Source organism: Meriones unguiculatus, chromosome 16 (assembly GCF_030254825.1).
Source record: "Meriones unguiculatus strain TT.TT164.6M chromosome 16, Bangor_MerUng_6.1, whole genome shotgun sequence".
Lineage (NCBI taxonomy): Eukaryota > Metazoa > Chordata > Mammalia > Rodentia > Muridae > Meriones > Meriones unguiculatus.
In genome coordinates, this window is record NC_083363.1 from 48,749,320 (window position 1) to 48,772,494 (window position 23,175).

Below are 23,175 nucleotides of genomic sequence, written 5' to 3' on the forward strand. Positions count from 1 at the left end.
TTTTCAATTTATCAGAATGCATTGCTCTAAGTACTTACTTTTGTATAAGAAGCAAGGTACATAATCTAATTCTGTACTACTTATTTGGCGCCCCTAGAGTTATGCTGCAAATAATATCTCTTTCTGCTTTACACTGCTTTCTGTAATTACACAGATGTGTCCACAACAAACTATTAACAACACCCCCACCAAAAAAAAATTATAAATCTCGGGGAACTTTGAACACACAAATAAATGTTTCTTATTAAAAAGCAAATGTGTCTCTACCCATCGTCAGGAAGATTATGAGAAAGTGGCCACCGAGGGTAAATCGTTAGCTTACATGTTGCCAAAAAGTAGGAAAGATCTAATAGTTTAAATATTAAGTACAATGTTAAAAAGTCATTGAAGAAAGATTAGCAGTTTCATTAAGCAGTCTTGAAGCCCGCAGCATCTTATGATAATGTAGTTCACAGGAAAGATGATTATCTCTTCCTACAAAATTAAGGCTGATTTCTAGGGTAACCAGTAATTATACAATAGTAGAAACATGTGAGTTTGTAGCCCAAGGGATGTGGATGAAAATTCTCAGATTCACTAACTACACAGACTTGAGAAAACAATTCAATCACTTTTTGTTTTCTTTAATACAAAGATTAGCTTCATAGAAACATTGTAATGGACAGTGAAAAATACATACTTGCAACTATGAGATGACTTTTTTTAAATATGAGGGATAGCATTAATACTTAATTCATTAAGTACTGAATAATTTAATTAAATGTAGAAATGATAGGAAGTAATTTTACATTGATACTACATTGAATAAGACCCATTTTCAAGTCTCAGCTGCATTTGGATTGTAAATAAAATTATTATTTTTTGTGGTTAATCTTTTCTCTTCTTGACATTCTGGCATGGATCGTCACAATTCAGACTGCCAGAACATCTGGGAGATTTTCAACAATTTTTTATGAAAAGTAAGGTTAAGAATGAGAAGATTAAAAGTAAATGTATGAGTGCTTTTACGCTCCACCCTGTATAATCCATTTAAAAAAATGTTTATGGGTGTTTTGCCTGCATATATGCTTCTACACCATATGGAGTCCTTGTGGCAAAAGTGGCCAGAAATGAGCATCAAATATCTTGAAATTTGAGTTACATATCGTTGTGAGTGGCCATGTACATGCTGGGAATCAAATCTAAGTCCTATGGAAGAGCAGCCAGCACTTTAAACCAAGATATCTCTTCACTCCTGCTACATTCTATATTGAAACATAGTAGATGAGATAAGGCATGTTCAGGATCCCCTATCAGTGGACTCAGGAGGAGCATGGGGGGAAGAGGGAGAGGGTGGGACCTAGAAGAGTTGAGGGAGGAGGCTACAGCTGGGATACAAAGTGAATAAACTGTAATATGTAATAATACTAATAAATTTTAAAAGCATAATATCATTTTAATTTAATTCATCTGTCTGAAATTGTTTTTTATAGATTTGAAAGCAAATGAATTTTAAATCCATATTACTTTTTTCCATCACATAGTAAGATGAATTCTTATTTGCATTCTGGTTTCCAGGATGTAACAAAAATTCAGTAAACATGAATGCACAGAAAAACAAACAATTTACTAATTATCCTCTTGGATAAACTGAAGACAGTTTTATCTTGAATGAAAGCATAAAATTATATAGCTGTCTGCTTTTCTACATGTTCATAACAAATTCATCTGTGAATATAAAAACACAAAAACGGGTTCTGTTTTTATTAGTTAAATGATGATGGTTAACCTCACTCACAGGTAATTCTGTGAGCAGCTCAGTGTCAAGGGCATGATACTTACATTCGCCAGGTGAGCTAGCTCTATCTCCAAGAACGAGTCTGTTGTTTTGGGTTCAGGCCTGATTGTGACCACGATGATTTTAGAATTAACGACCGTGTAATTTCTGAAATAGAGTAATAATGATAAGAAAGAGAAATGATTGACGAAAACGCTGATTCATGCTCTTCCGTACCTGTTGGGATGACATTAGGTAATACACCCTCGGTAAAAGCACAAATACAGCCATATTAGTCACGGAAAGATAAAATCAGTTTACTCTTAATGAACAAGCGTTTTCAGGGAGTAGAAGTTCTGGGAATAACCAAAGGCATGTTAACATTTTATACGCAGAAAAGAGAAAAGCAACAGTACTGGCAATCTTCTGAGCCCTTAAGTCCAGTTCACAAAGATTTTCCATGCTATCATTTTCATAATTAGAAAAATATCAATGAATCTAAATGTATAGCTATAACTAAATAAATCAATAGTTTATAGATTTTTTTATCTAAAATATATAAATGTTACAGATCATCTACTGTTTATAGAATTAAAAAATTGACTGTGTTTTTTTTCACATTTTAAAGAAATAAGTATATCCATGCCTCACTGACAGGTTAAACTAAATCATTTGTTCTTCCAATGGACATATTCTATTTTAGAGAATTTCTTTTTGTATGAATATTAAATGTAAGCTCATTTAAAAAAATCTTGTTTGTTTTTCAGGTCATTATTTAAAACCCACCCATCCTAGTTATATAGATTATTGCTTCCACAGCCTACCATGTTAGTACGACTACCTGTCAAAACAGGTAACTTTTCCCTGATCCCAAGCTGGCAGTGTCTTTGAACTTTTCTGCAGATGATCCCACCCTTTCCACGGTATTAAACAAGCACAGATGTACAATTACTGTAAATTTGACTTTTCTAGCATATAGTACACAGACCTTTGTGTTGAACTTTATTCACAGCATATTTTTGAAATTCATATGTTTTGTTTTGTTTTGTTTTTGCAATTGAGTAATGTCACAGGTTAGCTATATTATAATTTATCTATTCATCATTTTAATAAGCTCACTTTGAGTATTTTCTGGAATTGTAGCATTTAGAGATACTCATGGTGGCTATTAGGAATAACTGTGATATACACTTTATGTAGACACATATTTTAATGTCTTGGGTAAATACCTGGGTACTGCTTGCTCATATGGTAAGGGCATGCTACAGATGTATGAGTCACTCTGTTTCCTGAAGTGGCTGTTGGAGTGCATTCTAAAATTATAAGATAAAACAGCAGGTTTTTCTTTCTGTGTGGTAACTTTTCTTTCTTTGATGTTTTTTGGTGTATAATTTCACTGCAAACAAATGCTAGATTATTCTGTAGTAGAGGGACAAAAAGTATACTTTGTTTGGGATACTATTTTAGCCCAAATTCTCACACATTTAGTACCGTCAAACAATGAATTTGTAAATAATCTTAAATGCTCAAGAAGGCATCCAGTGTGGTAGAAAATAGTGCAGGAAGAAAAAAATAAATAAAAGACCAACACCAAAAAACACAGCATTAGTATATTTTATTTTCCTGATGGGGAAAGTGATTGCAAACAGAGAGAGAAAAATGGTTAATTATCCCTTGTTTCATTTAGCATATCAATTAAAGGCCAACTGCACTGGAATGGATTTAAAGCTGAATGATAAAAGAATCTACCTTTGCCAATGACTTTTTTTTTTCATTGTGGGTAAAAGTTACCATGGGCGCTGGTGAGAATTAATGAGAAAAGGAAGCTGGAAGAGCTGAGTGAGCACGCGACTGAGTGATCACGTGGCTTCGGGAGGAATGTGTGTTTCACTACTAGCAAACATCGATGCAAGATTCCCACAGAGAAACTGCTCAGGCCAGAGCATGCAGATCCAAGTTCATTCTCAGGTTAGCCTGGATGTGTAGGATTCTTACTCGGTTCCTTGTTAATAGAATGCAGACGGATGAATCAAATTCCCTTACTCTCGTTCTGCTTAGAGTAACCCTTGACACTATCAATAAAACACAAGCATGATCATTAAATTTATGTTAGGGACTTTTAATAATGGGGATGCATTTGCATCACTTTCAGTTTCCGCCAAGTCACTAAACTACTGAGAAAAAGGCATTCTGTGTGGGAGTTTGAGAGTTTGGTAAGATGCTAATGGTTTCTCTAGCATTTGGAAATGTGGATGAAGACCAGTGGCAAATAAAGCAAAAATGCACTCTTTGTAGAGCGACAGCTGAGTCAGGCTCCCCAGTCAGTCAGGAGATGAGTTGCTGAAAAACGGCCCTTGAGAAGGGTGTGGGTGTTACAGCTTTGTTGTAGTATGCATATTATTGCATACTTGGAATTTATTTGACAAAATGTGTATGTCCAGTTATGTTTATGTACACACCTGTCTCATTTATGTGGCCATTCCCTTGATTTATGCATCACACATGCATTGAGGTTTATATTGGCATCCAACAGGCCTACAAGTTTCCTTGCATTAGGATTCTAAACTCGGGGAAAGCAAGAATGACCACTACTATTTAGCATTTTCATTTTCATTACATCTTGTACATTTCCATGGTCAAAACATGCTTGAATATTTTGTGGAACAGCACAGTTGAAAGAAAAGAAACTTTTTTTTTTATTATAAGTAGACTTAAACTGTAATGCCAATATCTTAGTAAAATGCCAAATAAAGGAAAAACAGGCAGATTTACATTATGCAATGGCTCCCTTTTTACAAAATGTATGTATTGCAAAAAGTTGGCTTTAATTTATTCCAGCAATTTATTATAATTTGCATAAGTGAATAGCTGGCTCCTGATGTGCCACGTCAGGCTTTGTGATCTCCTAATGCTTCCTGGCTGGTTGCACAGTGGTATACATTGCTAAGAAAGCACATCTTACAGCCAGATGGATTTCATGACTAAAGTAATAAAGTTCTTCTCTGCCCTTGAGGTTTGCACTGGTGTTCACTCAAAGGAGAATTGACTCATTCTTAAAGATTGTAAAGGCGTGATTAAAACACAGTGCAAATGTGTACAAAAGACATTTTTAATGTGATATGCATTTGCTATAAATAAGCTGGGAGGAAATATGCCAAGTAGTAACCAAATATTAATATAGCCACTAATGCTGGATCAAATAGATATGAGGTTGAAAACTATTATAAGAGAAAGGAGAAAAAAAGAGGAAGGAGAACATTAAATAAAGACAAAAGAGTCAAATCATCAGTAATATATGGCAATTATAAATGAACATCATCCTAGGAGCAGAGGACAGAAATACACAGTGCAAATACTGACAGAATAAAAGGGACAATGATACAGTAACCATAACTTTCACACACCACTTAAATAATAGCCCAATAAAGGTTAAAAGGGAACAAGAATATAATAGTCGCGCCATAGACCAACTCCTCCTACCAGACATAGAACATCTAGTGAATCTTTGGAAGATCAGAGATTTTTCTAAATGCTCATTGAACATTCTCCATGATAAACCACACATGAGGATATATAACTGGCCTTAAAAAAATTATAGGAGATTGAAATCATACCAACAGATGAAACTGAAAATTAATTGCAAACAAGAAATTTTGCAAATATGTAAAAAGTTAATATACATTCAAACAACTAGTGATTTAAGGAAGAAATCACAAGAGATACTAAAAAATTATTTAAGGTAAATAAAAATAAAATATAAACTAAACTTATGAGAACAGCATTAAGAGATAAATTAAGAATGATAAACATAAAAGAAGAAAAATATCAAATAAAAAATTCCATAATTTTATATAAAGGAACTAAAAACAATGTCAACATAAGAACTCATATATATCTATATGGATATAATGTAATGTGTATATAATGTATAAGGGCAAAATAAAACTGAAAACACACACAAAAAAAACAAAAACTAAGAAATAAATTCTAATACATTAATATAACTTACAAGATTTTAGCAGGATGTATTGTTTTAAAGGAAAGGTCTCTAAAAGTAAAAATCATAAATAAATGAGGAAATATTTCATCTTGGCCACAGAAGAAATGATGTCCACTGTTTCTATAAGCAATTAATTCTGTGCCAACAAATAATATATCCTGGACAAAATAGGTCAATACTTATCTATGTGTACTCTTCCAAGAAGAAATAATGAAAGAAATCAATATCTGCAAAGACCTATGGTTGTGGGTCTATATAACTACTTTTATATGTGTGTTGTATCATATTATATACAAATATGAAACTAGAAAGGATTTAATTAGAAACAATAGTTTTAAACATTAACAGCAATGAAATCTCAAGACTAGATGGCTGCACTGAAGAATTTTAGAGCATTTTCAAAAACCAACACCAATCCTTAACATCTTCTGTAAAACTGAATTAGATGAAAAATAGAAATGCCTCAACCCTCCTCCATTGCTGGTGGGAATGTAAACTTGTACAATCACTCTGGAAATCAATCTGGTGCTTTCTCAGACAACTAGGAATAGTGCTTCCTCAAGATCCAGCTATACCATTCCTAGGCATATATCCAAAAGAGGCTCAAGTACAAAACCAGGACATTTGTTCAACCATGTTTGTAGCAGCTTTATTCATAATAGCCAGAACCTGGAAACAACCCAGATATCCATCAACGGAGGAATGGATACAGAAATTGTGATACTTTTACACAATGGAATACTACTCAGCGATTAAAAATAAGGAAATCATGAAATCTGCAGGCAAATGGTGGGATCTAGAAAAGATCATCCTGAGTAAGGTATCCCAGAAGTAGAAAGACACACATGGTATATCTTCACTTATAAGTGGATATTAGACATATAATATAGGATAAACCTACCAAAATCTGTACACCTAAAGAAGCTAAGCAAGAAGGAAGACCCAGGGTAAGATGATCGATCCTCACTTGGAAAGACAAATGGGATAGATAATGGAAGTAGGAGAAAACAAGTAACAGGACAGGAGCCCACCACAGAGGGTCTCTGAAAGACTCTACCTAGCAGTGTATCAAAACAGATGCTGAGACTCATAACCAAACTTTTGACAGAATGCAAGGAATCATATGAGAGAAGAGCGAGTTAGTATGACATGAAGATGACAGGAGCTCCACAAGGACCTATTATATCTGGGCACAGGGGTCTTTTCTGAGACTTTTTCTCCAACCAAGAACTATGTATGGATATAACCTAGAACACCTGCTCGGATGTAGCCCATGGTAGCTCAGTATCCAAGTGAGTACCCTAGTAAGGGGAACAGGGGCTGTTTCTGACATGAACTCAATGGCTGGCTCTTTGACCTCCCCCCACTCTGAGGGAGGAGCAGCCTTGCTAGGCCAAAGAGGGTGACATTGCAGCCAGTCCTGAAGAAACCTGATAAGCTAGGGTCAGATGGAAGGAGAGAAGAGCTCCCCTATCAGTGGACTTGGAAAGGGGCAGGGAGGAGATGTAGGAGGAAAGGTGGGGTTGGGAGGGAATGAGGTAGTGGGCTACAGCTGGGATACAAAGTTAGTAAACTGTAACTGATATTTTAAAAATAAAATTTAAAAAGTCAACAAAGAGCAATGCTTCAATTTTTCAAAAATAAAAAATCTATAAAGACCTGTTATACCATAGGTGGACATGGTTAACCACAGTGTTAGACACATAAACTATATGTGATGGAAAATTGTTATTTTTAACCACATAAATTTAATAAAATGTTATAGAAAAACAGATGGAGGGGACAGAAAAACAGACACCACATGCTAATTAAAGCCCATTATGACATGAAAAAAAATTACCTGCCTATCGACAGTTATCAAAATTCCTGTAGTCACTTTTCATTACTATAATTATCATTCGTGTACATTCAAAGATAAAAAAAATTACTAATTGCTTTAAATAAGGCCCCAAATTTAGATGAACCAAAAACATAAGAGAAGTCTCAACACAATATGGTAAACAAAGGACTTCATCAGGATAGGATAAATATATTTGTTCTTAATATTAAAATCAGGGGCTAAAGAGGGAGCTCAGCAGTTAAGATCATTGGATGCTCTAACAGCAGACTCAATTCAAACACCTACATGGTGGCTGAAAATCATCTGTAACTCCGGTCCAAGAAGATAAAAAGCCCTTCCTAACCTTCCACCATTGCCACGCACACACAGGGTACACAGCCACACATGCAGGCAAAACACACATGCACATACAGTAGAAAAAAATAAGTGAATCCAGAAATATAAAGTAAGTTAAAATCAATGAGAAGTGGCCTGCTTAGCAACTACAAATGGGAAATTCAAGTTTGGAAGCTGCAGTCTTGGTGAAGTATTTGAGGTGATAGACTTGGTTTTCTAACTGATATAGAATACAGAATATCAAAATGCTGATATTCAGGGATGTAAAAATTCATTTTAAGAGGCTTGGCTAAATGAAGCCTAGATTTCTATGTGTAATGTAATATTACATTATTGTATACATTATCTAGCCATATCAGTTTAGTAGCAATTATAATCTTAATATCAAATGTCTCTGTGATAGAACTAAGACAGACTTGAATGTCATAAAATGAAAACATTTCTTTACACACAGAGAATGAATTAGGGTGATCCATAGTTTAGGACTTGAGACTATGGGACATTCATTGCTGAGGAACCTGACTCTCCCAGATCCTTTCTAAGAGCCTGGGGCTTTGCTTTCCTTTTATTTTCACTAATATTTGGGTAAGTTTATTTTCTTGTTTGTGTTTAATTTATTTTCTCTGAGATAATTGTCATTGACTTGTGAAAATACTGTAGCTTTTTATTCTTCTCTATTTTTATCTCCAGCATTTTGTTTGATGTAGCATTTTTTTTTCAATTTGTTAATATGCTTTTCTTTTTTAATTAAATTATTTTTATATTAATTACAGTTAACTCACTTCGTATCCTAGCTGTAGCTCCCCCCCTTCTCACATCCCAATCCCACTGTCTCTCATCTCCTTCTATGCCCCTCTCCAAGTTCACTGATAGGGGAGGTCCTCCTCCCTTCCATCTAACCCTAGCCTATCAGGTCTCATCAGAATGGGCTGCATTGTCCTCCTCTGTGGCTTGACAAGGCTGCTTCCCCATCCAGGGGAGGTGATCAAAGAGCCAGGCTATGAGTTCATGTCAGAGACAGTCCCTGTTCCCCTTACTATGGAACACACTTGGATACTGAGCTGCCATGGACTACATCTAAGCAGGGGGTCTAGGCTCTATCCATGAATGGTCCTTGGTTGGAGTATCAGCCTCAGAAAAGACCCCTGTGCTCAGATACTTTGCTTTTGTTGCTATGCTTATGGAGCTCCTGTCTTCTCCTGGTCTTACTATCTTCCCCTTCTTTCCTAAGATTCCCTACACTCTGCCAAAAGTTTGTTTATGAGTCTGATCCAGCTATACCACTCCTAGGCATGTATCCAAAATATGTTCTAATATACAACAAGGGCATTTGCTCAAACAGGTTCGTAGCAGTGTTATTTGTAATAGCCAGAACCTGGAAACAACCCAGATGTCCCTCAACAGAGGAATGGATACAGAAATCAGGGTACATTTACTCAATGGAATACTACTCAGCAATTAAAAACAAGGAAATCATGAAATTTGCAGGCAAATGGTGGGAACTAGAAAAGATCATCCTGAGTAAGGTATCCGAGAAGCAGAAAGACACACATGGTATATACTCACTTATAAGTGGCTACTAGACATATAATATGGGAAAAACCTACAAAAATCTGTATACCTAAAGAAGGTGAGCTAGAAGGAGGACCTTGGGGAAGATGATCAATCTTCACTCGCAAAGGCAAATGGGACGGACATTTGACGAAGGAGAAAACAGAAAACAGGACAGGGGCTACCAGAGAGGGCCTCTGAAAGACCCTACCCAGCAGGGTATCAAAGCAGATGCTGAGACTCATAGCCGAACTTTGGGCAGAGTGCAGGGAATCTTATGAACGAAGAGGGAAATAGAAAGACCTGGAGGGGACAGGAGCTCCACAAGGAGAACAACAGAACCAAAAATTCTGAGCCCAAGGGTCTTTGCTGAGACTGATATTCCAAGCATGGACCATGAATGGAGATAACCTAGAATCCCTGCACAAATGTCGCCCATGCCAGCTCAGAGTCCAAGTGGGTTCCCTAGAAAGGGAAGCAGGGACTGTCTCAGACATGAACTCAGTGGCTGGCTGGAGCAGCCTTACCAGACCACAGAGGAAGACGATGCAGCCAATCCTGATGAGACCTGGTAGGCTAGTGTCAGATGGAAGGGGAGTAGGTCCTTCTCTATTTGTGGACTGGAGGAGAGGTGTGGGAGAAGAGAGAGGCAAGGTCTGACTGGGAGGGAATGAGGGAGTGGGCTCCAGCTGGGATACAAAGTGAATAAATTTAATTAATAAAAATAAATAAATTAATTAAAAAATTTTAAGAAGATGCACTAAACATATATTTTCTTTTTCATGTATCTTATCACTCTTCATATACTCAGAAGTAATAGGGTTCCGTTACAAAATCTGGAAACTGATCAATAAAATGATTATTTCCAAATGTTTGTAGAATTTGTAGTTTGATGTATGCTTGGATATATTATTCTTTTGTTCTTAGACATAATTTTCTTTAGATAATTTTTTAGAAGTAGAATTGCTACATCAAGGAAAACACATTTCTCAGTTTCTCGACATTGCCAATTTGGCCTCTAAAAATGTAATGGCATGATATAAACTTTCCACAGCAGTTCCAGATAGAGCCAGGCTGTAGACTTAGAACTTTCTGCATATGGAATACTGTCTATGTATATAGCTTTTTCAGCTTCTTCAACTGACCCTGTGGTCTAGGCTAGCAGGCTAACTTTCCTGGCTGTCCCATGGTCAGAAAGAAGGCAAAAAAAAAAAAAAAAAGAAAAAAGAAAAATCTAGGCCTTGTTTGTATCAGGCCATATTGTCACCACCAAAGAAACCCAAGGTTGTTTAGGTGTAGTCCTTTCCTTCTGGGACACACAAGAAGGTGGCATACACTTTTTCTTCAAATTCTAAATACTCTTGCCCTTGTCTCCTGAATGGTAGAATTATAATAGTGTACCATTATACCTAGTTGGGTTGTCTAACTATTAGCGGTAAGAAATTGTTCCAAAATTTCTTTTTTAAAATTTATCATTATTATTACTATTACTATTATTACAATTTATTCACTTTGTATCCCCACTGTAGACCCCTCTCTATGTCCTTCCAATCCCAATCTCCTTCTCTTTCTACCCCATTCCTCTCCCATAGTCCTCGGATAGGGGAGGTTCCTCATCCTCTACTATCTGACTCTAGCCTATCAAATTTCATCAGGACCATCTAGATACTCTTTCTCTGTGATCTACTAAGATCAAGGAGCAGGCAACCTAGTTCATGCCAGAGGCTGCCCCTGCTCCCTTTCCTAGGAGATCCACATAGAGACTGAGCTGCCATTGGCTACATGTAAGCAGGGGGTCAAGGTTCTCTCCATGTATTGTTTGGTTGATTAATCAGTCTCTGTAGGCTCCCCTGGGCCCAGATTTTTTTATTTTGTTGGTCTCCTTGTGAAGCTCCTGTTCTCTCCAGGTTTTTCTATCTCCCCCTCCTTCCATAAGATTCCCTGCACTCTGCTCGAAGTTTGGCTATGAGTCTCAGCACCTGTTTCAATACCCTGCTGGGTAGAGTCTTTCGGAGGTCCTCCGTGGTAGGCTGCTGTTCTGTTCCCTGTCTTCTCTGCTTCAGATGTCTATCCTCTTTGCCCTTTTGAATGAGGATTAAGTATCTTCCCTAAGGTCTTCCTTGTTGCTTAGCTTCTTTAGGGCTATAGATTTTAGTATGCTTATTCAATATTATATGGCTAATATCCTATAAAAGTAGGGTACAGTGATACTTATGTTATTTGAAAGAACTATATAATTCTTATTTTTTTTAGTTTTGAAAAAACTGTTTATTCATTATGTACGTGTTTGTGCATGTGTGTGTGTGTGCATGTATGTGTATGTGTGTGTGTAGCAGCATCCACGCAGAGGTCAGAGAACAACTTGCAGGCATCAGTTTTCTCCTCCTATCGTGGTAGTCTTAGGGTTTGAACTCAGGTCATCAGGATTGCTGGTAGGCTGAGCTACCTCATTGGCTGTGAAATTTCCCAATTATAAAGGAGAAGATGGACAGGTAGCAAAATAAAATTCATAGATGTAATACTAGTGAAATATACATTGGGCCAAGAGGAGAAAAAAAAGCTACCTAAGTAAAAAGAAAAAAAATAGCATGAAAATTCAATCTAAGTCCTTATGTGAAGAAAACTTTCTTAATGACGTCCATTTGAAACACTGCATCTCATCATCTTTTATAGTTCCTAGTTCTGTTTGAAAAAACTTATATTAAAACACAAAGCTCTGAGGCCTTAGCATCTTACGCTACATTTCAGGAAGAATTATTCAAAAGTGGGAAAACAGCACTCTGAGTGCTTAGGGGATACATTTCAAATGGTAAATAGCACCCAACCCCCGAAACCTAAAACAATACAAATAAAAGAAAGAAAATACCCATAAACACTAGTGTTTTTCTATTCAAAGATTATTTGGCCAGAATCTCATCCTGAGCTTTCTATTAACTTCATTTCTATATAAAGATCGACACATAATTGTCTCCTACCATTATCTGTTTAATAGCTACACACAATGCTTGACATCTAAACAATTTTATTTTACTTAATTGTACATATTTATGAGAAATAGGAGATGCTTCAATACTGTTTACATGGGTGATGTTCCAGCAGAATAATTGGCATGTTGATCATTTGTAAAAAAAAAAAAAACAAAACAAACAGTATGTTCTGAAAAGAACATTTCAAATCCTTCTAATTATTTTAAAATATGTAATGTTTACTGTTACCTACAGTCAGTCTATTGTGAAATAAAACACAGTAACTATTTCTCTATCTGCCCATGACTTTGAACTTGCCACACACTTTTAATTCTTACACAAAGGTTATTAAGCTTTTGGTTTACACAAAATATAGTTACCTTTTACAACAAAGTAGAATAATTGAAGTTCAAAAGAACCTTTAAGATCAATTGCCATATTTTAATACGAAAGCACAGTAAATTGTCACGGGGTCAGCCTAATCCCTTTGCATCACAAGTTGGTGGTTATGAGAGCCAGCCTTCCAAATGATTTTCTGTTCCATTCATTTAATAACTTACCATGGACCCATTACACTATTTATACATTAAAAGAAATAAAGTGTATTTGCTACAATTAAAAAACATAGTTGAGCCGCTAAAACGGTTTTTTCTTTTTTCTATTTATTTATTTATTTGTTTGTTTATTTATTTATTTATTTTATGATGACGGCATATTCCTAGACAGATTTCCAATTTTCTTGACTACATGGATTTTCCAAACTTGGAACAATGTGTCTGCCATTATATATGTGGGAATATTTAATTATATTATATACAACAGGATTAATCATGCAAATTTGTTGGCCTTTTTAGGAAGAAAATAATCAGATAAAGTACTCTGTGCTTTTAGGTTGAATATTTACATTGTATTCTCTGTAAACCTCAGCAACAAAGTGGACAAACATCATTCAGGAAAGGGTTTCATTTAACATTGAGCTAAGGCTAGTGAGTGATTAAGAACATTTTGTAAGCTTTTAAGATGTTCAGACAAAATTAAAACAAGACATCTGATCGTGTCTAGACAAGAGCTCTTCAATGATAAATGTGGCAAAATGAACTACCTTTGGAAATAAAAATCTAATTTCATCTGGGCACTTCATAACCTCTCTCTCTCTCTCTCTTTTTTTAACCTTTGCAGACATGAATATATTTTATCTATACAGATGAAGCCAGTGGAAAGACTCAGAATAATCATATTAGTTTCAAAATATTCTCCCATTGAGCACAATCCACCTCTACTCTATCCAAATTTAGGAAGTCTAAATTCAATCCATAGGCGGGTTTCTATTGTTTGGAGAGACCAGGCATCAGCATTTACCAGCCACCTACATTAATAATGAATAGTGAGAATGTTTATAAAGAATCATGACTAATGTCTGCTATCTTGGAAGGAGGCCTTTTGGTGTGGGGTCCAACTTTAATTGTTTCTGTTTATTAGCCCATTTGTGATGACTCTGATAAAAATGTTCACATCATTCACATGTTCTCCTCCCTAAAAAAAAACCTAAGGCTTTATTTATGAGGGTCTTTATGCAGGAAGGGCTCACAGCAAGGATGGTTGTGTTAACCAAAATAAAACTTGGTCTCATTCCTCCAGAATGAGGCGCTGTCAGGAAGTAAGTCATTCTGAGTAATAGGATCACTATGCAAATAGATGCAAATGATATCCCCCATGCAATTTAATAAGGTGGGTAAGACAATGGAGCACAGGAATGAATGTTGGTAGAATTATAGATTGAAGTTTATTTTTAATATCTGAGAGGAAAGGAATAGATGAATTTTTTTCTAAGATTGTCTCTAGTTGAAGAGTACTTTTTTAAATATAGCTGTAATTGAAATTTTACTTTGAAGCAAACTGAACTCTTACGCAAATGAAGTACAAAACCGTGTTTTCCCAGCTAACGTGATACTCTCATTTCCCATAACGTCAGCGAAAAGTATCATTAAGTACAAACAAAAGAAGAAGACAGATGAATTCTATAATGACCCATTCTATTAGAGGGTGGTGAGAGGTTTTTTTGGTTTTGGTTTTTTGGGGTTTTTTTTTATTTTTTTATTTTTTGTTGTTTTTCATTTCTTTCTGATTTTCAGGCAGGTCATGATTAGTAACAAAAGAATAGTGGAGTTTTAATCAGACACCAAAATTGTCTTCGGTTGTTTTGAAATACATAATAAGTTAAAAACCTATTCATTAAATTGTTCTTTTCTATGTCATTTAAAAAGCCCTTTATATTACAAAATCTTGTTTGACTATTTCATCGAATGAACTATAATCACATTTAAAATAATTTACAAAGATTACAACAGCTTATTCCTTAGCAGCTTACCTCAAAGTGGGCAAAATTAGATCCAAGTTTTTGTATAGTACTGCTCCAAGAACAAAAACAGATGATTCATCTAATTCTAGAAAGAATAAAGTGAAAAGCTGTTAGTAAAACCACATAAAAAAACAATGCAAAACTTTAATCCTTTAATCAGAAGGTTATTTCAATGCTTGCCCATGTGTAGAGATAAAGCCTGGTAACAGAAATTCAAACATTCCTAAATATGCCTAGGGTAAGTTGACCCCAAACCTTACCCAGGAAGTTTTAGACAATTGTGTTTGTGATGGTTTTACATGAGAATCGACCTTTTCCCTGACCAGGCTGAGAGTAGAACCTTCCTCATGTCCATTTAAAGAATTTCAGTTCCCAGTGATATGAGGAAAAATACCCATGTATCTTCAGTAATATTAAGATTAAGTTTGGGATCACCAAAGTGAGATTAAGGCCACAATGCCTCTTTTGAAGCTAATATTAGAAGGTACATTAACATTAGGAGAAGTTAAGTTTGATTTTTTTTCTTACGTGTGATAATTACACCAAAATATCTGGAAACAAAAGGTCCTTTTAAGATGAGACAAAAACAAACAATAAAAATGACTTTGAATGGTGAGACATAAACAACAACAAAATTGACTTTGAATTGAAAATGCAACCACGTTTTAACATCTAAAGGTAAAGTATTATGCCCACCGAGCTCTGGTCATGAGTTTGTGTTTAAACTTTGCCTCACTTTAATAAATCTTCACTTAAGAAAATCTGTTGATTTATAGACCAAGGACAAGTTGTGTACATTTACAGAATTAATTTTCAAAATTGTTTGTAAGGGATTTCAATACTATGCGATATATGAAGAATTATACGTTATTATAATATATAATAACTTTACTAAGTGTCCCCGTCAGAAACATTTTGTTCACAGCTCATGTTAGTTCTCATTATTACCTTTTGATGACACAGGGGTAAAAATACTTTTTGGAATCACGACTCGATCTTCTGAATTCCTTGCCCAATCTACCATTCCTTTCCGACCCTTCATTGGGAAGTTGATGTCTGTGAGGACAGAGGCAGCAGGAAGCTTCTGAATGCTAGCCACTATTTGAAAAAAGAGGAATACTGTCAGCAAATCTTGCTCTAAATGTCACTGCAGTGAAATACACCAAATACATCTGAGTAGACTCCAAACTAAAATTTAAGGTAAATTTACATTTAGTAGACCATTAAACATACCTATTTATTAGATGGCATTGTTCTTTAAAACCCAGGATTCTTTCATTTACCAGTAGGTTTCATTTACCAGTAGCTTTGATTAGGAATCCTACAATGATGGTCAACAGTGAAGGGACCAAATGGAAATAGCCACCCTCCTTGGTCATGCCAGCTCTCCACCTCAACTGTTAGAAGCCCATACTGCACTTTCTACTAAAGAGTTTGAAATATTTAAATTCATGCTTGTATTCAGAATATCCTTTCTTTACATAATTATCAGGTTATCTTTGTTAGGAAGTGGATGGGTCCCATGAAGACATGGACAATAAAGCAAGCATAGTTTTAAGATAAAGAACTGCGCCATAATTACAATAAAGATACTATAACCACAAAGGCAGCTTCACACACAGCAATATCAGATACATTGCAGGCCTAATGCTTTTATCCTGAAGTTGACATATATTTGGAATTATGTTTTTACTACTAGAAATAGATATTTTACAAATAATTTTGATTTATTTGCTTTTATTTTACGTGTGTGGGTGTTTTGCATGCAGATACACATACAAACACACACACATGTGTATGTATACCATGTGTGTTCAATGCCGGCAGAAGCCCAGAAAAGGTACTGTATCTCCAGGAACTGGTGTTATGGATGGCTGTCAATCACCATATAGGTATTAATAATTGAACACACATCTAGTGGCAGAGCAGCAACAGCCAGTGGTCTTCACTGCTGAGCTATCCCCAGCCCCCTATAAATACACATTTTATTATATATTGAAAGAAACATAAAGTATATTTTTGGGAGGTCTATGAAATAGAACTATTTAAATTTATATTACATGTACCTGTATTTATAATAATGTATATACTAAGGTTTAATATGTTACTTAAGCACTTATAGATTATATGCATTTTTGCAATTAAGAAATGCAATTTATAAAATTTTACATAGGCCCATGCATGTTCTACAGTAATGTTTCAAGTGTCCCCTGGATAGTGTGAGTGGAAAGACGATGGGAAAACTGTAAAAGCTATCACAATAGGAAGGCTAAAGTAAAAACCATTAGGCTTCGTAAGTGGATTTTATTCTAAAGGAATTTGTAATTTAAAACAAGAGAGGATGAAATTAAGATTTTAACAATATTAGTTGTATAAATATATTACTGCACCCTTGGCTTGGTTTCAAATTAAATTGGTTATGTATGATGGCAGTGCACCAGTGAAATTATACTTTATGAAAGCTCTTTGTGGCTATTATACACATCCATTATCAGCACAGGATGGAATTTCATTTGGCCTGCAATTTGACATATTAAGCTTAAAAAGGATTTGCTAACTAAATGTTGAAGAAAAAAAAGTACCAAGTAAGACATAAATTGGGTACAGATGTTAAATGCCATTTTTTTAAATAACGACTGTATTTATTTTAGTTTCATCTTTAATTTTTAAAACCAAGATGCCTTTTCTCTCCATAAATAAGTACATTGAATGTGCTCAAGGATGCAAAACTGGCTGTGTACAGAAAAACAGTGAACACACTGGTAAATATACACTTGGTCCTTGAATTATTATGTCCAAACTTACATACAATGTCTTTGACTAAAACTTCAATTGCCTTGAAATTTAGAGACAGTGTATTTATCCCACTAGTCTGTTCTAAGCGCTGATGAGAAGACAGGAATGTTGTCTTTCCCATATTATTTTATACTATCAAGGAAAATAAACATGAATTAAGTGTCTAGGCCCTGAATTCTAATCATTTATTTATTTATTTATTTCTATAAACATTGGTTGAAAACAAAAAAAAATAAACACAAAATAATTTTATTTGTATCTAGTAGATACAAAGATATTTGTATCTACTAGAGATCATATTAGCTTAATACCATATTTATGAACATGTAAGTTCATTTAGTGATTCATTTTGCCCCACAAAACTCAGTCTTTCTTTAGATATTCTTTTGGGGTAAAATATAACTACATAAAATAGATTGCTAGTGGTTGAATTAAGACTATATAGAATAAATCATATATAGAATAAATCATATTTCTTAATACAGTATAGAACAAAGGAATATAAAGAGAGGTTAAAGTGATGAATTCGTGCCCATCTAAATTTCAAAGTCTTCACCATGAAGAGTACCAAAACCAAACATTGACTTATGACTTATAATTAAGAATGCAGTTTCCAGGTGGGTATATAGTTGTATGCATTTAAAATGAGCTTTTTTTGTCTAAATGCTAAGTCATGTTTTAATATGTGTATATAGCCAAACTGAACTAATATAATGTGTAATAACTCACAATACTTAACTATTTCTCAAAGCAATGTATTTCTTAAAATATGATGAAATTTTCAATAAAATTGTTATACAAGATTATATTTCAATAGAATGATGCAGTTCAATTTTTAGCCTCTGAATTATCAATGTTTAAAGTTAACATGTTTTAAACACAAAATGTTTTAAATACATATTTACCGAAACCTACCAAGATGGATGATTAAGGCTGGCATTTTATTTCTTCATAAACTCTTAATGGTTAACAAGAAAGCATATTATGACCCAGCCAAAAAAAAAAAAAAAAAAAATTAAAGATGCTTTTTTTTTCTTTTTTCAGTTCTTGTGAATGACATTTGGATCAATCCAGTTCCCAGCTCCTTCCCTTCTTCACGGAATTTAACTCATAAATCCTCTTACATAAATATGGACTCAGTCTCAAAAGGAAATGGGTTGAATTACTACAGAGGTAAGATCCAAAAATTAATTCCTTAAACTTCAACTTAGTAAATATGTTTTGCTGATGGAGACAAAACAAGCACATATGCATATAATATACTGTGTTTCTATAGTAATTGGCTAATTAAATCCGGTCATTGTAATCACTTAGAAGATAGAAAAGCTTTTCTTAGAAAACAGCCTTTTACAGATTATGGTGCTTAGATGAAATGAGAAAGGATAGAGTGTATCTGATAAATAGAAACATTTTCAAAGCTCTAAGAATTGCCCTGAATTCAGACTACTGTGTTTTCACTATAAAACTAGATTTGATTTCTTGTGAAGTGAAAGAGGTGACTCATCATGGTAAACTCTGTAGTAATGGCATCAGGCTGGGTTTACCATCACGCCTTTTATTCGTCAATTTCCAAAAAGATCCTGTTTTCCCCAATTCTAGCTTTTCTTTATAGTGTTACATTCATTCTTTCCAGATTTGATATATGCTTACAATATATCTAGAGAATATCCACCTCTGCCTCCTCCCTCCAACTCTTACCAGTACTTCCTCTTAACACATCTCCTCCTTGTTTTTCATTACCCTTCTTTCTAAGATTTTTGACCATTAGAAACTCAAAGGAATTTTTGTAGGTTAGTCTAAAGTACATCTTTGCTTTTCTTTGAGTGATCCCAGGCAAGATATTGCTTCTTGAGTGTTTTATGTTAAGTTAATTAATATACCCAGAGGCGGGAAGAGCACTGAAAATAGACAGAACTCAGACTCTAGTGCTGAAATGTAGCATCCAGAGTGGTGAACAGGAGTCCTTTGTATTATGTCTTGTGTATTTTACCCTTAACTTTTTTCTCTGTTTTCTTTTTTTCCATTCTTTCTCCTTCTTCTCTTTTTTGACTGACTCTTTCATAAGGAATTAATTTTTCCAATTTGTTTTTGGGGGATGGGGAAGATAATTTATGTTAACAACATAATGCTTCGTTAAAGAAGATAACTGCATCATGAGTAACAAATTCAGTATTCCCACAGCAGCTAAGACCGCAGGCAGCTGGGAGTCCTTCAGAAACACTACTTTTATTTTTTAATTTTTTTTTTAATATTAGTTACAGTTTGTTAACTTTGAATCCCTGCTGAGTGGGATACAGAAACACTACTTTCAAGCATGATACTAAATGCTCAATGCAGTGAGGCCCAATCTAGACTATTCAGTGTAACTGGTCAGAAAAATTATCCAGGCAATGGAGCCTTGGAGCTACAAAAGTGTAAAGGAATACAGAAGTTGTTCCAAGGTTGTCTTAAAAACTTTTTCCTTTCTTTTCTTTTTTCTTTTTTTTTATTTTAATCACAGGTCATTCACTTGTATCCTAGCTGTAGCCCTCTCTCTCTTTCCTTCCCAATCCCACCTTCCCTCTTTTATCTCCTCCCTGCCCCCTTCCAAGTCCACTGATAGGGTCAGTCCTCCTCCCCTTCCATCTGACCCTAGCCTATCAGGAATCTTCAGGACTGGCTGCAGTGTCCTTATCTGTGGCCTAGCAAGGCTGCTCCTCCCTCTGGGAGGGGGGGGAAGATCAACACGCCAGTCATTGAGTTCATGTCTGAAATAATCCTTGTCCCCCTTACTAGGGAACCCACTTGGATACTGAGCTACCATGGGCTATATCCGAGCAGGGGTTTTAGGTTATATCCATGCATGGTCCTTTGTTGGAGAAACAGTCTCATAAAAGACCCCTGTGCCCTGATATATTTGGTCCTTGTGGAGCTCCTGTCCCCTCTAGGTCATACTAACTCCCCTTTCTTTCATATGATTCCCTCCACTCTGCCAGAGGTTTGGTTATGAGTCTCAGAAAAACTGTCTTTTTTGGACATTGAGCTGCCATAGGCTCAGTGTCCAAGTGGGTTCCCTCGTAATGGGAACAGGGCCTGTCTCAGACATGAACTCAGGTGCTAGCTCTTTGATCACCTCCCCCTGAAGTGGGAGCAGCCTTAGCAGGCCACAGAGGAAAACAATGAAGCCAGTCCTGATGAGACCTGATAGACTAGGGTCAGATGGAAGGGGAGGAGAACCTCACCTATCAGTGGACTAGGGGAGGTTCATGGGAGAAGAAGAAGGAGGGCAGGTGGGATTAGGAGGAGGCAAGGTAGGGGGCTACAGCTGGGATACAAAGTGAATAAAATGTAATAAATAATAAATAGATAGATAGATAAATAAATAAATAAACCATCTTTTCCACTAGTTTTCTTTGTGTTGATGTTTCAGACATATTGAAAGTTCATGTCATCTTTCAGGTTCCTTCAGAATAAACAACTGACAAGCTGGGGCTTCATGCAACAATATTGAAAACTGTCCAGTGACCAAATTGGAATTACTTGTGGAAAATATCACTAATGATTGTTAGGAGGTCATCTGCACTGTTTCGCTAAGAAGAATCTGGGACAGGGGAAAAGGATGCTTTGTTTGGGTATGCTAGGATATGCTATATAAATACCTATCTATAGGTTTTGTTAGTGTATTCATAGGAAGTGCCCCACTGAGGGGCACTTCTGGGAATCCAGTGAGGACTTAGCAGCTAAACATCTCGTGGTTTACATTTATATAGCAATGCTGACTCTTCCGTGAACCTGTGAGAATAGCTAAGAAGGAACGAAGAGCCCTTTTTCTGGCGCTTACTGTATAACTGTTAGGAGCCTGGCACTTTCTAGTCATTCCTTAATGCATTCAACAGGTATTTTGTCAAACATCTCTTCTATGCAAGACGTGTTTAACGTGACGCTTTGCTAGAAACCCTAGATGTGATATCTCACTTAACACTCAAATCACCTCAGGAGGCATTATAGTCAGTACCTTCCTTGCTGTTATCAGGGCCTCCATATTTACAAACAGAGAGAAATCACTCTCTGCTTAAGCTACTTCTCCAAAGTTATAAGTAGTGTCAGGGGATTCAAATCCCAGTTTGTCTACTCAGACTTGTGCTGCCTGGTTCAGTTTGATTTTATCTAGCAAATTAACAACAAATGTACTTCATTGTACTGTTTTTCACTGAGAACAAAAGACAGATGAAGTAATTCGGTCTGAGTCAATAAGATACTCACATGTCCCTCAAGTCAAAACTAGATGTCATTGAAGAACAATGGTTTTAAAAATAGCATGTGTACTTTCCTTTGGATGCACAGGCTTTACGTCCTAACATTTTCATGAAAAAAAAATCCTATCTTAAGATTCTGCCATGGGCTACATTTGAGCAAGTGGGTTCCCTAGTAAGGGAAACAGGGACTGTCTCTAACATAAACTCAGTGGCTGGCTCTTCGACTCCCCCCCAACCCTGAGGGAGGAGCAGCCTTGCTAGGACACAGAGTAGGACATTGAAGCCAGTCCTGATGAGACCTGATAAGCTAGGGTGAGATGGAAGGGGAGGAGGACTTAGGGTCAGTGGACTTAGAGAGAGGCAGGGAGGAGATGAGGGAGGGAGGGTGAGATTGGGAGGGACTGAGGGAGGGGGCTACAGCAGGGATAAAAAGTAAATAAACTATAATTAATATAAAAAAAATAAAAAGATTCTGCCACAGTGGTCTGAGGAAACATTCAGATAATTCCATACATGGAACTTTAACTTTTTTCTTCCACCAGCACTCCACTTCATTTCCCCACCATCATGGTCTTCTTCCCGAAAGGTGAGGACTGAAATATTGAGGGGCGTAGAGTAAGGAACAGATGATTGGGGTGTCATGTTCCTCTGGCACTTCCCTGGAAACATCAGTAGTGGACAGGGCATGCTTAGGACCAGTGGGCTCCATCATTTCCACTGCCACCAGCACCATTATGAAGTTTAAGATGCCCAAGTCCTAGAGGCACTATGTACAAATTTCGATGGGAAATCTTCTTGCCCAAGTTCTCAGATTTGCTTTTTAGAAAAAAAAAAAAAAAAAAAGATGGATCCAGTGCCAGTTAAATGGAGACAAACTAGATGTGGAATTAAAAGTAAGTCTGGGACTTTTTACTAATTCCTTCTTCAGCATGCAAGTCTTAAATATTATATGTTGTGGTCAATTTAAATAATTATTTTTTATATTCATTTCCCATATCACAATAGAAACTCTTCTAAATTATTTCTATGTTATTAATTTCACATTCTGTTTTTCATTTTCTAGTGGGGATCTGATAGTAGAATGCATTTCTGTTTTGTTTTCTTTTTTTTTTTCTAGGCGTAGGTGCTTGGGGGGGAATTCTTTCCACATCTTTGCATGTCACTCTTATTTCTTCAGCACTGAGAATGCTGACGCATGAGGGTCAATCCAGGGCCATTCACTTGACTCTTGTACAAGTAGAAAAGTCTTCACCAGGAATAGGTAAATTAAAGCCTGCAACAATGCCCTTTGCAATTTTTGTATCATTTACAAACTATTTTTTTTCACATTTTCTAA

General features: G+C 35.8%; 1 protein-coding gene across 4 annotated transcripts in view; it reads right to left on the reverse strand.

Moving 5' to 3' along the window:
- The window catches only part of Adgrb3 (adhesion G protein-coupled receptor B3), a 773,277-nt gene that overhangs the window by 338,541 nt on the left and 411,561 nt on the right, over positions 1 to 23,175 (reverse strand). For all 4 annotated transcript variants that reach the window (XM_060369803.1, XM_060369806.1, XM_060369804.1 and 1 more), the window contains 3 exons: positions 15,757 to 15,906; positions 14,818 to 14,893; positions 1,822 to 1,924 (listed from right to left, as the gene is read on the reverse strand). In XM_060369803.1, the coding sequence (XP_060225786.1) occupies positions 1,822 to 1,924; positions 14,818 to 14,893; positions 15,757 to 15,906 (329 nt within the window). The remainder of the gene's footprint in view (positions 1 to 1,821; positions 1,925 to 14,817; positions 14,894 to 15,756; positions 15,907 to 23,175) is intronic.